At 36.6% G+C, this 14,585-nt stretch overlaps 1 protein-coding gene across 1 annotated transcript in view; it reads right to left on the bottom strand.

Annotated features, from left to right (window-relative positions):
* The window catches only part of NEIL3 (nei like DNA glycosylase 3), a 46,501-nt gene extending 32,652 nt beyond the window's left edge, over window positions 1-13,849 (bottom strand). Inside the window, exons 1-2 of the mRNA XM_063077508.1 lie at window positions 13,694-13,849; window positions 4,502-4,629 (exon numbers count right to left, since the gene is read on the bottom strand). Of these exons, the coding sequence (XP_062933578.1) occupies window positions 4,502-4,629; window positions 13,694-13,849 (284 nt within the window). The remainder of the gene's footprint in view (window positions 1-4,501; window positions 4,630-13,693) is intronic.
* Between the last annotated feature and the right edge of the window lie 736 nt (window positions 13,850-14,585).

Genomic DNA, 14,585 nt, shown 5'->3' with positions numbered 1-14,585 from the left:
AATAAAAAAAGGGACTGACTGCAAAGGAACACAAAGTAATGTTTTGGGAAATATTCTATATTTTAATTGTGGTCATGGTTACTCAAAATATAGCACACTATACTCTCAAAAATGATGAGTTATCCAATAACCAAATTACATCTCAATAAACATAAAGCAGGGGAGGGGGAAGGGATCTGAGAAGGAGAAACACTGAAATAAAACTATTGAACTGCAAGAAGTAGGTGCCTTGAGAAAACCATGGTGGTGTGTCTGCTATGATAAAGGCCCCAACCTTCTACAAGTATTATAGTGCTGCACATGGATTTTATGTTAACATGTTTATGGGATTTTATAAAGTTGCACAGAGGTGTGGATAAATACAGCATAGTCAAGAGCCAAGGCAGGCCATGCAAGTCATTCTCCACTGTGCAACCAGTTGCTGATACCTTTGCTTTTTAACCACAGATTTCTATATCCCTTTAAAATGGTTATAAAAAAGTACCACCAACCAAGATCCAACAAATCCACATCCAGGAATTTATCCTAAGAAAACGTCAAAATGGTAAAAGATATGTGCTCAAGGATGTTAGTTGTGGGGTTATTTATTAGAGTAAAAAATTGGGGAAAATGCTAATCAGTGATTGATTAAAAAATGATATATCCACATAATGGAACACTGCACATGTTAAAAATAATAATGTATATTTTGACACTGAAAAATGCAATATGCATATTATGTAAAAAAGCCAAACATAAATTAAATTTCCCACTTATATAAAATTATAATACATAATTATAATTCATGCATATGAATATAAATTATGTATAATATATAGTATATAACAATTTATATTGTATTTAATATTTGTAAAAAATGTTAAGAGCACTTACTTTTTTGGGTGGTAGTATTATAGGTGGTATTTACTTTTTCCTTTATACTTTTGGAACTATCTTAATATTTTACAATTAGCTTATATATTATTGTTCAAATAAGAAACAAATTGCAATAAAACGATGTGTATTATGAAACAAAATGAGAAAAGGAAGGCAGCAGAACTAGTGGTCCTGCAGGCTGCCAGGTGCAGAAGGAAAAGTAAGTGAATAAGGTGAAGATTTCCATATATTCTCCAGTTATATAGGAAAATATTATGGTGATTAAAATAATTTTTAAAAGTTACCGTAACAACTAAAAATATTTAATTTTTACCTGTAGATTATTTTAATGGTCAGTTTTCTTAAATTGCAAGCGACAAAGACCCAACTCAGAAAGGCCTAAGTATTAAGGGATATTTAGTAGCTCACAGAATCTTAGGAAATGACCAATCAAAGTGCAGGAAAGGTGGGAATGCAGCTGGATCTCAGAAACAGGTGGAATAAGGGACTAAAGTGCCTCTGGGATTCTCTCTAGGCTTTATGAAGGCTGGCTTTACTTTCTATCACCTCACACTGTCTTTTTTGATAAGCCAAGTAACACGGCCATCTACAAGTTCTAAGGCCTCTTATCCCCAGCTTACCAACATCACAGAGGGCCTAGCCCTCCTCAGCTGCAGATGAGAAAGTTCCATGAAGAACTCAGACTAACACAATCAACTGTGTATGAGAGATAAGATTATGTAAGATTAATTACGCTCAACCCAACTTGAACTATGTGATGATTGTGGCCAGATAACCAGCTCCCAAAAGGAATGATGTCCCTAACAGACAAGTGAGTATACTGAGCAAACAGGAGGTATTTACTACTCTAAAGTATGTAATTTAGTTTAGAATTTTTATCACACTTTACCCTTAACGTGTTATGTGACAGATTACAAGAACCACGTCTAAACTGGAAAACCCTTTTATAAGTAGTATATGATGGATTCCATGAAGATGTTTTAGCAAACTAAAAGGAATTGTTATATTATCTCTTGCATATCTGATTAGAAATTAAACCACTTAAATTCCAAAAAATTGATTATATATAAATCTTTTCTAAAATAGCAAAGCCTCTAAAATATTCCCGATATAGTTTCTGGTCTCTGAGAACGTATGATAATTGCAGTCAAAGTCATATAAACCAGAAGTCAGAAATAGCAAAGTGTTTTGGAAAGAGATATTCATTAAAAAAGTATTTTTTAAATGTTGGTCCAGAATGTAAACAGCTGTGTCCATTCTGATTGAAAATGACAGCTTCCTGTAGGATGGGTGTGTTTGGGTGAACAGACATATGAGTAAATGCACACACTATACTAGCAAAGTATGCATCTAAAGTTAAGAAAGATTATATTTGGCAGTGGGAATGCAAATGTATTATTTTATACTTATTTTTTCATTATTTCTCAGATTGCACTAATGAGTTACAAGTATCTGTTATATTTATAGCAAAAAATTAAAGATGATTTTTGTCTTGTTTTAGCTGATGGACTGTAGTAAAGTGTTCAATAGTATAGGTGTTAATCACACACCACAACAACTGTGCTCCTAAAATGAATACATATCAAATAATTTTTAGTATTCTATGGCACTATTATGAATGCATGAGCACTTTGATACATCACTTAGTAACAGAAATAATCACGCTCTAATTTGTGTCTTTCTGAAGTGTGGATTTTTACCTGTCAGATTCTTTACAGCAGGCTACACCTGTATTCTACTTAATGTCATTAACAAATGAAACCTAGAACATTTCACGGCCTGCTCTGTGAGATGCACACCTATTATAACTAAAATCTGTGAGCAATTTTTATTGTAAAAAGCTGGATATTAAGGGAAAACTGTAAGCAGCTGTTAAGCACGCTTCCTGCTTTAATGCTCTTTAAAATGCAGACTAGCCTGGTGTATAGAAAATAGAAGTCAAAAATGAAGACTACATTTCTACGTCATGCTCACAGACATGCAGCCTCACAAAAAGATCACATTTCTTTGACAGAGTCATCGATTCCTCTAAGCAGCAAGGTTGGGAGTTCATTTTTTGAACTAATGTTACATTGTGAAAGGGGATACAGTTGATTTTAGGTTGCTCAGTTCAGGTTCCAACAGATGCTCTGCCACTGACCCTGAATTGTTACATCCAATAGTTCTTAAGTCTGCAGGAAATTGAAAGGAAATAAGCCACTGAATTTTTTTTTCCTACACATATACTGAAATAGGTACTCTCCAGGGATGGTACTAGTTCACTTAGTTTGAAGAAACAATTGCCCTTGTTTAGAACTTCATAGAACACTTACTGACAGCTCTGTCCCGAGAAATGATTCCCCCCTTATTAGTCTGGTGAAGAACACTTGATAAAAACCTCCCTCTCATCCTACAGAAATAAATCTGCACCTAACACCAGAGAATCAATAGCATATCAATGTTTTCAACTATTGTGCATGGATTCCATTGTGTACTACTCTGTTTAGAGCTGTGAGTTTTCAATCATATCAATCACAGCAGTAATGTAACCTGCAATACATCACTCGTGCATGAACCAGTAGGCATATGCTGATGTTATCAATTCCAGACTAAGAAAAACTATGAAGTGACAATGTTGTCCAAGGACAGCAGCTGCAGACAATGAAGAAAGAACACCTCAAAGGAAAATCAATTACATAAACCCTGAAGTCTCTAAATACGTGGTAAATGAGATGCAATAAATAACAATTACATAGTCATATCATCTTTTTGTGACCATTATTCACCTTCAGTTAGAAGAACAGAGCCCAGTAACAGGTATTTTCTTTTAAGAAGGTGATAATGATTCAATATCTTAAACACTAAAAAGATTCAAAGAAGCAGTACCAATCTTTACAGTTTACAAAAGCTTAGGCTAAACTTGGAAAGACAAACTGAGATTTGATAAACATATTAACTCATGGATCTTTTCAATTTCCTGCAAAAATTAAATAGGTGATTAAATAGGTGTTTAAACTGCATCACATTACATTAATTTTGACTTTCTTTTTATCATTAAGTCAACCAACGTAGTAGATGCTTGTCCTTCTTTGCCAATATATTAGCCATGAATTTCCATAAGAACTGTGTAGCAATGGAGAACCTGTTAACTCCGTGGAAGTTTTTGAATTCTATAAGTAAGTATCTGAATTCTGTTCAAGGCTTCAGAGGAAGGAAGACAGAAAAATGTAAAAATCTCGTGATACATTTAAACCAAACTAGGGCCTGTCGCAAATATAAAGTAACTGATGTCACTGAATGCAATAAACATTTGGTGAAAACAAGAAGACAGACTAGCAGTGCAGGGAGTTTGGGGAATAACAAAAACAGAGATGTGTTGCTCTAATACATCTTGGGAAGTTTGCTAGCCTATCAATTTTTTTTTTAAGAGAAATAAATTGACTAGCCTCCAGCTAATGATGACATCACAATTTATTCCTCCTCTTCTTATTGCTTTCCACGATAGAATCTCAGCATCCTATATTAGAGCTCTCTTAAAAATAGACTACTTTCTACATGATTAAATGTGACACCCAGCAAACTGCAAAAAAAGCCTACATATCTTTAAAAATAGAGAGATAAGATGTATTGTACAGGTTTACCTTACCGTAAGGCTTTTGGCCCAAAGAACATAAAGAGCTCCTTCCCCAAAGTTTCCACGCCACTGTAAACGTATCCATTAAACAGTCTCAAGAAATTCTGGTTGGCTTCTCTATTATCATTCAGTGCAGCTGCCTAGTAGAAAACACATACACACACATAAACACACACACAAATTCTAAGCAAAATTATAATTTAATTCTAAAATGTATTTATAATACTTCATGCCCAGGTGCATTCCAATGAGAAGAATAATCTCCAACAAGTCAAGTAATGTAATCAGCTGTTTACATACATTTTGTCAAATTACTATGCAGTCATCTAAAAACAGAGCGGCCAAAAAAATTAAATGAAAAAAAGTAATTGGCAGACAATCAAAATGAGTTTCTTCCAGGACCATATAGTTCTGTGCATATGAAAAAGAAAGTACATGAAAATAATGTGAGTGTTTAAAAAAAAAAAAAAGTGGAATATAGATTCTTCCAAGTCCAGAAGTATATCCAAGTTCCCCAAAAGAGTATTCTGATAAAAACAGGTAAAAATGATAGATAAAATATGAAAACAGAAATATATTTAACCACATTGACTAATTTTTAAGCAAGTAAGGAATAATAAGAGGTCAAAAATCAAGTAGACATAGGAGAGAACCCTGAGAGGTAGGTAAGCAGAGCCCTGAAGTGAGCTTTTACCCTAAGGGCATTTACTGGCCGTAAGAAATAAGAGCTTCAATTTTCATGGTCTTGTAGGAGTATAGAGAATGAGATAAAGCCTGCGGTCTCTTGAGTAGAGAAATCAAGACCTGTCCCACTCCAGTCACAATGTTAATAAAGAAAAAGGAAATTCATGTTCCTTTTCCCCCATCAGCCTTGTAAAACCAAACATTACATTGTTAGTGAGACAGGAGATGCTCAGTTTTCCTGGGTTTGGGTTTCAGGATGCACCTCTAGGTTTCTAGCCATTCCTCAAGGTCCCAGGCCCCTCCACTAGGAAAGTTACTCTTCCTAGTTAGACCTAATTTCGGAACCAACAGGGGGAAATTGGGACCTCATGCAGTTAGCTTATGCAAATACAGTGGCTGGGCATGCTCAGTAGAAAAGGGTTATATAACCCAGGTAGCCAAGCATGCTTAGTGAAAAGAAGTTTATCCTTTGAATGACCTTCCACTAGGGGTGCTAAAGAGCACAGAATATTCTTGAATATGTCTGGTGCACATGATAGGATTTGACCAATGAACATGCTTCAAGAAGAGACCAACTGAGTATGTGCATTGTTACATTACTGGGAACCACCCCCTTAATTGAAGAATATTCATGAGACCACATGAATATGTATTACATAGTGAAACTATAAAAGCCAAATCCCAGCAGAAGGTGGAGTGGTTGCTCACTTTCTGCCAACCCGCACTTTGCTGGCTGAGGTGTGTATGTTCTACTTTCACGTTAAGCTTACTGTTAGCTGGTGGCTGCTCACTCTCTTGAGCCAGCCGGCACTCTGTACTGTGCTTTAAGTATTTCTTACTTTTGTATTAAACTTGGTGTGGGCCCTGCTCATTCTCTGGAGCTAGGCTGCACTCTCTCTGTGGAATCTGTATTTCCTATCTGTTACATTAAACCTGTTCTCACTTCCTGCTGTGACTCTGCTCTTGAATTCTTTCCTATGGTGGAGTCAAGACCTTGGTAAGAGGATGGGGTGGGTTGAGGGCTCCTATTGGGCCCCGAAGACCCTTCCTCTGGCATCATAAGGATTACAATAAATGTACAATATATGTACTGAATGCTGCTTTAAGAAAATTAAGGAAATTATAAACATAAATGAACATAAAACATAAACATAAAGTATAGGTTCTTCTGTGAGGGAAGAAGAGGAATAGGGTTTTGTTTAGATATTGGTAATGCTCTTTTTCTTAAACTGGGCACTATGTATATTGGTGTTCCTTATATCTTTTTTATTCTTTAGATATGTTTTATAAACATTTAACTTGCACTCAAATTTAATAAAAATCTTAAAATTTAGAAATAAATAACTAGTATATAAGATAAAATAGGTACATACATATACATATTAACTCTTAAACTAGAGTAATAGCCTCACTTCTGAGTTCTTTTTCCTTTTTCTCAAATGAGCCATTATATACCTTCACACAGCTGTCAACATTGTCCTGACAGCCTCAAAGAAAACCTCAAACCAAGTCCTTAAAGGTGTAATTCATGTCCTGCTTGCTCTACAGGTGTTTTACCCTGCTCCCCATAATGAAAAACAATACACAACATGACATCCAAAAAGAAAAATTGAAAATTATGAAATTAAAGGCTCTACAAATGTTGAATAAAGATGTTTATGGCCTGATGAACATGAATATTACAACACAAATGTTAGCAGAAGGGCAAGTGGAGGAATGACCACAGGCAGAGAAATATTCACTTGTAAAAAAATACTGACCTGAAACTATCAAATGACTTCAGAACAGCAGAAACTCTTCCAGCTACAGATGCTGTGTGACCTTGGCTTGAATATGTTTAAGAATTAGTTAATACTCGATGGGGTATTTGGGAATTCAAATGAAATGTTAGGATAACCTCTTCCTTGCTCACATTTTATAATTTTCTCTGGTACCTGAGTTCCCCACCTGAGTAGCAGAATAGTTTCAAGGCTTTCTACCTGCCAAACTTAGCACTGTGTTTTCAAAACCACTGTCAATAGCACTTACAATACTAAATTACTATTAAGTATTGTAACTTGTATTTCTCCCCTATCTGTCTATAAGCTCCTGGGTGACAGAAATTCATGTATAGCTAATATCCTTGAGGGCTTTACACAATGCCTGGGGTTCAGAAAACAACTGCGGAATTAAACAGATCCTTCCTCTCTTCCTTCCTAAGACTGAGTATTGTTTGAAAATACAGGCTCACTGTCTCCCCACCCACTATCCCCATCTTGCTTTACCTTTCCCAAGATTTCCTGCAAAAGCTTTTATTCTACCAGATGTTTTATCTCCTTTTAAAACTTATTAACACCCCAGTCTCTTATTTTCTAATTATTTGCAATGGAGTGACATTTAATACAGGAAGACCAAATTCTCATGACTATAAAAAGCTACATGGAAGTAAAACACCGTATTTACCAGAAGTTCCCATATAAGTGTAAAGAACTGTATAGGAAAGTATACAAAGAGATTGATATACGTTCACAACAAGTCTTAGAGCACATGGTTTTTACTTGACATGTTTACTTAGCATTTGAATGCTTACTTTAAAAACATCTATTCTATATTCCATTTTTGTTTTTAGGGAACTAACAGGAGGTAAAGATGTTTTTATTCAATTGTCCATCATGCAGGTGCTTCACCTAGGTCAGTTCATTCCTGGTACACTGCCATTTCTGAAATAATCTGCTCTAGATAATATACTTGGGACAAAATTAAATTTTCAACTTATGATTGGCTATCACAAGTGCCTGCATGTATTTTTCACTGTTTTTTTAAAACCCCATCTTAAAAGGAAATTCTGGTATACCAGTCATGGTTTGTTCCACTTATTTTGAGAGCTACTGTATATCAACTGAGCAAGGCTTTTGCAATAAACCTAAGATTTATAAGATATTCACTTGTCCCACTGTAGAATCTAGGGTTATCACCTCTCTCTACAAGCTTTTGCTGCACAGACAAATTCAAAAATTAATTTCCACAAGCCTATTATGTTTGCTATAACTATACACAATTGCCCACCATATACTTGACTTTCTCAAATTGACCCTTAAAATCCTGTTACTGTATGATTTGAACATGTCATCCTTTTTTTCTTTTTCCTGAAATAGAGAAGAAAATCTCCTTTGCCACAATTTTAAGCATGATTGAGAAGGGTTCACCTTCCCATTTTCAAGTGGCTTAATAATATGAAATCTTCAAAACAACATATATTTTTAGAGACAGCACATGATGTACGGTGCTGATTACCATTTATCCTGCCTATCCATGGGTGAACAAGAAAGATGAACTTTTCAGAGCAGAATATGACTTTTCCATAGATAAACGTTTCAACTCGAGTGCTGTTACATATTTTCCCCACAGAGAAAATACCATACTTACTTTCATATTCTCTCCTTTTTCCCCCCAAATGCCTTTTTTCCCCCAATACAGCAACACTTTACTTAATAAGAGGTCACTTATCTACCAGTCTAACTCATCAAATAACCTAATTTTAAAATGGTCTCTAAGCACTAAAACAGAGGTATTTAGGTCCACGCATCACAACATATTCTACAATTTTCTAAATGCAAAACCTTTAAGCACTGACCCAGAGACTAAATATTTTGTAACTTATTTGGGGGCACCAGATGTTTACAGACCCTTCATAAGGAAATACAGCGTTCCTCAGATAAATGGGTCTGGTGAGAAAGCACTGATCCAGGAGAAAAATAACAAATGCCAGGATGCTTATTTTGCTAGGCACTAAGCTAAGAGTTGTATATGTCCTCTAATTTAATCCTGATCAAATAAACTAAGATGTGAGTATAAGCATCTCCAGATGAGGGACTAACAAAGGAATGGGAATTCAAAATGAAGATGATCAGATGTTCCTTTCTCTACAGCATATTGAATACTTTAGCAATGGATAAAAATCTACAATGACTATGAAAAATCACCTCCCTTAGTTTCCTCATCTGTAAGAATGTTATCTGCTCTGTTATCCTTGTTTCACAATTCCATAAAATGCTGAATGCTGATAATGATGATCCTGAGTCATTAAGGAGAAATCATTATCAGTATCCATTTAAGAAGGTAAGGAAGTACATAATGCATGTTCTATAAAATATTTAGAAAACCCCTTTAGGTACTTAGAGGAATTAGCTTCATTTAGTTGGAAAATGAATCTCTGTGGATTCGCTCATTCCTTCAAATAAGGGCAATAAAATGAACTATAATTTTTTCACCACTTTGAAGAAGGGGAAGGTAGGAGGAAAACTTTTACTATCTGGCTTCATTATTTTCATGTAGTAGGAATTTCCATATAACATGCACAACAAAATACATACATACTCATAATGAAAGATTTCAAATGCAATTTATTTTTAATTCCGTAATCATTTTGCAATATTCAAAACGCTCTTTTCCATCCCTTCACCTTTTATTAAATGCTTATTCTGTTCATGACTGTATTAGTCCATTTCTGTTGCTTATAACAAAATACCTGCAACTGGGTGATTTGTCAAGAACACAAAATGTATTGTTTAGTTTCTGAGGCTGGGAAGTCCAAAGTCCATCTGGTGGTGGCTACGGTGACCCAGAGGTCTCACATTGCAAGATAGTGGAAGCAGAGAGAGCAGAGAGAGACAGACAGACTGTCTTCTTTTAAAGCCCTCAGAACCATGCCCCTGACCACCATTTTTAATCCATTCACTACTGCACGGTCCTACAGTCCAACCACCTCTTTAAGGTTCCACCTTTCAATTACCATAATAGGATTTCCCACCCTCTTAACAGTCACAGTGGGGGCTAAATTTCTAATATGTAAAACTTGGGGGACAAAATTCAAGCTTCACTGAGTTTGGGGGGGACATAATTTAATCCACTACAGTGATAATGTGAAGCATAAAGATGAATGGGTAGCCAGTATATTAAATAGACATATCAAATCCTAAAGAGTGATGGGAACAACTACAGATTAACGTTTCAAATGAAATAAATGCTTATAAATAAACTGTTTCATATCCTGTTTTGTGAAAGGAGATTGAAAACACATGCAGATTACATAGTGATTTGACTAAAATATTTTATCCACCCAACAATTAAAATTGGAGGATTGCCTCTTCAAAGTTCATTAACCAGACATGTTAATTTATATTCCAACATTGTTTCTTACCATGAGGTTCCACAAGGTCAAGTAGAGTTTTATGCAGTGTGCTTATACAGTCGCGTAATTTTATGTTGATGAGACAGTGGATCGAAATTCAGAGAAATAATATAGAGCATACATGACTAACATATGCTGGGATCGTCTATGGCTAGGCTTTCTTCTTCAAAATGAGGATCAGTTGCCACAGGGAGACATGCATTCAAGTGTATTCTCTATGAACTTTAAACTGGAACAAAGAGGAATGCCATATGACAGAGTAACTGGTTTATTATGGCAGTAGGCACTGAGGCAGGGTTTTTTGTTTTTTGGTACAGTGATTATCTAAAGGTCAAATCTTTTATTTTAAATGCCCAATTAATATTTCTTTAGCTCTCCTTTGTAATTTTTTTCACGTTTACTGGATTGTAAAGAATATAGAATGCAGTTATTAAATTATTTTTAAATGCTGCCTTGTGAAAAACTAAGCATTTCCCGCCAGGAGCAGAAACATTTAAATAGCTTTAACTCTCTCGCATTAAATGCCTCGGAAACATGGGATCATCTGTTACGATAATGATCTTGCCAGAGGTTTCTGACAACCTACCATACTTTAATGAAATTTACTATGAAACCAGTATCACTCTACAATGCAAAAGACCTGTCATATTTACAAAGGTTATCTTATTATTTTTAGACCAAAGGCCCAGAAAGTGAAGCCATGGCAAAATATTTACAAGTTTACCAATAGCCACCAAGAGATTATTCATTTCATACTGATTTTCAAATCCAATGTCTATAGAACCAGATTCCTAATCACAATCACAAAGGCCTGTTCCGATTTTAAGTACCTATTTCTGTCAAGGTACAAAACATAATAGCTTTAAATGCAGGGCTTTTTATTTGTGGGAAACAGCTTATTGGGTATTGCTACAAAGTGATATTGATAATTGCCAAACCACTAATGAAGCATTTATAATATACTATCAGGCTGCACACTTTTGTGCAATCTGAACGTGGGAATGGAAGCAATTAGACAAGAATCATCAGAGTAGACAAAAGAATTGACTAAATTAAACAAAACTAAAAGTGGTGGCAGACACAGCCAAAAACCCAAGGTCGCACAAAGGTCACACTGCTCTAGTTAATAACTACTACATACTGAGCATGATGGTGTTCCTACGATTATATGTATTAGCCACTTTCCTACTGAATCTTTTATTATTAAAAGAAGCTACAGCATGGTTAAGAGTGTAGGCTTTGGAGTCAGAAAGAAGGGAAATCAAACTCTGGTTCAAACCCTTACTAGTCACTGATTTTGGGCAACTGATTTAAACTCACTGAGCCTCACATTCCTCATCTGTATCATCAGGTTAACCCTTTCTCACAGGGTTATTCTTTCTCATGAGTGAATGAAATGTAAAAGCACTTCATGCCTTGCCACCAGAGATAATTACAACAAACTTAAAAGTAAATCATTGTGCTATTTTGCCTAAATACCAATGAGGTATTTATTTAGAACATTCGGTTGAATTCTCACAGCAGAAACCTCATCCAATGCATTTTTGTTTGCCCAGGAACTAGTATAAAACCTAAAAATACATTATTGTTGAATGATATAAATTATGATAGTCACAAGCATATTTACATCATATCTATGGCTAAGCCCTATTGCCTTTTACTTCTGAAAGTGATTCTCCTTCCCTGTCTTCATCTCTACCACCAGTCCTCGAGTCCAAACTCGTCACCTGGATTACTGTAGTCATCTCCCAAGGGAGCAGTATCCACTCTGGTTTCCTCCAGTCTTCTCTTTTTCCTTTCCAAGACAGAGGGATCTTTTCGAGGTGTAAATGAATCTTATCACACTTCAAAGACTCCCAATTACTCCTAGAATAAATATAAAGTCCCTAATCTGGTCTACAGAGTTCTCCATGATCTGTCTCCTCCAATCCAGTCCTATTTCAAACCACCTTCCTTCTATCTCATTCTCCCTTTTGCAGTCACATTGGTTTTTTTTCAGTACCTCATATGCTCGAAGCTCTCTTCCTTTGCTGTCATCCTGCCTGAAGTGTTCTTCTACAGGCCAGACTTCCACCCAGGTGCTGCATATTTCCTTCTTGCCCTTCATACCTCAGCTTTGTTACTTCCCCAGGGAAGCCTTTCCTATCCTTCCTATAAGTCCTTACAGAACCATGTATCTCTCTTTCAGCAAACTTATAAATTTATATTTCTTTGTTATTATTCAATATCAGTGGATCTTCTCAACTAACCTATAAGCTCCACAAAAGGAAGTGTTTGTTTTGTTCCCCATGTGCCTTGAGTATTCAAAATTTGGTTGACTGAGTACTTTCCATAAACATTAATATTCTTAAGAAACAATCTAAAATCCATCTCTATGGTACCCTCAAACCATTTTGAGAAACACTATAATTTTTATTATAGCTTTTACAGTAGGTACAGAGTACTTACTGACATATCAAGTCAAAAAAACTAAAAGGGCAATTGGAAGAAAATGCAAAACTTATTCTTTTTCTAAGTTTGAAAATGTGTTGTCTCAGACTTAGAACCTCATTTTTTTCAAGTTGCAAGCATATGCAAATTTCATAGCAGGCAACTTTTTCTTCCAGGACCAAAGGCTATGAGGACGCTTTGCAGGAGAAATTGAAGTACAGCACAATATTGAATGTATCCATGAAATACAATCATCCACACATCTAAAGGGCTTTTAAAGCATGATGGCTTAATCAGAATATTTTTAGTACAAATTCTAAGTTCTTACCAAATAAATATCACATCATCTGCAATGAATGCCTGAGTGGCAAGAAGCTGTGCTACAATTTACTTTAAAAGGAAATAAATTCACTTAAGGGAACCAGAACTGAGTTTCACTGCCCCTTTAGTAGACAGCAGTACTGAGTGGGAAGTTGGAACTAAACTTTCTTTGGGCAATTTTAGAATTATACAATAGTTGTGATATACTTAAAATTGCAGAATATTAGGAAGGCAAGCTAGTCGCCAGAATTTTATGCTAAAAGCTTATCATCTTAAAAATGGGAAAAAACATATCAGAGGTTGGAGAGATCTGATCATATTTAACAGTAGAAAATGCAGCTGCAGGCATAAGAAAACCATCTTCTGCTGGGTTATAAATTAGTTAAGCAAAGTGACTCCGTCACTGTCAGTCCAGCGCTGCCGTAGTTCTCTGCTACGCAGGCGCGCTAGGACCCACTTCTCCCTCCTGCAAAGTGAAGATAAACTTTGGGAAAAGCGGGAACCCAGGGAACCTGGGCCAGAGCAGAGATGACACTTTGGACCTTAGAAACCTGATGGGGTCTTTATCCCACCTATGGCCAGTTACAGGGGCAGCTCACCTGGGAAGAGGCCCCAGCCCCAGGAGCCGCGCGCGGCAGGGCGGGGCCCGCCAGGCTCTGCAGGGCGCTTCCCCGCACGTCGGTCACCGCCTGACCCGGAAGCACCCGCGCCCGAATTTTCTCTCCATTCAGGGTACAGCCTGGTCCTTCCACCATCTCCTGAGCCGGCACTGTAGCCCCCCAGTTGCAGGGCCTGATGGGAACTCTGCTGAGGCCCTTAACCTCTGCGCGGAGACTGACTCCGCGAGAGGAAGTTCAAATCCCGCGCGCGTGCAGCCCCGCCCAGTCCCCGCCCACCTCCCGCCAAATCAGCCACTTCACCTTCGAGGGGGCGTGGCGCGCCCTTGCAGCGCATGCGCCATAGCTCACCCCCGTCTTCACGTGGGATTATTATGGACAAAATGCAAATACGGGATGAGTGGAGTCCGCCCAACGAGGCTGAATTTAAGAGTAGAGGAAACTGGAACTTTGAGAAGCTCTAAATTTATGTTGTTTGCTTTAAGGTTTTGTTCTTGTCTTTGAGCTACTCAGTACATGCACACTGTCTGACCTCTTAACCTGTCCTAAAATCTAAGGTTGTTACAGTCTGGCAGGCTCTTTGCGTGTTTTGTATACCCTATTTGGACATGGGTAGGAGGAGAGGGACTGAAAATAGAGTTTTTAGAACAAACAGCTTTATTTTTTTTTCACAGTTTTAGCATGTCTTTAAAAAGGTAGTTCTTTATGCCTAACATACATTAGTATCTGTGTTAAAAACCTCCTCATTTTTAAATAGCTAATGAGTCCCACTTAAGTCCATGTATGCATTTTGTTATGGGATGCACTGAAATGAATGCTATTTGAAATCGCTTTGAGAAAGGTAGGACTCTATATAAATTTGAGGGCAATGCAT

The sequence above is a fragment of the Cynocephalus volans genome, chromosome 13 (genome assembly GCF_027409185.1).
Source record: "Cynocephalus volans isolate mCynVol1 chromosome 13, mCynVol1.pri, whole genome shotgun sequence".
In the NCBI taxonomy this organism is placed as follows: Eukaryota; Metazoa; Chordata; class Mammalia; order Dermoptera; family Cynocephalidae; genus Cynocephalus; species Cynocephalus volans.
Note: the sequence above shows the minus strand (reverse complement) of the source record. Positions and strands in the feature narration are given on the sequence as shown.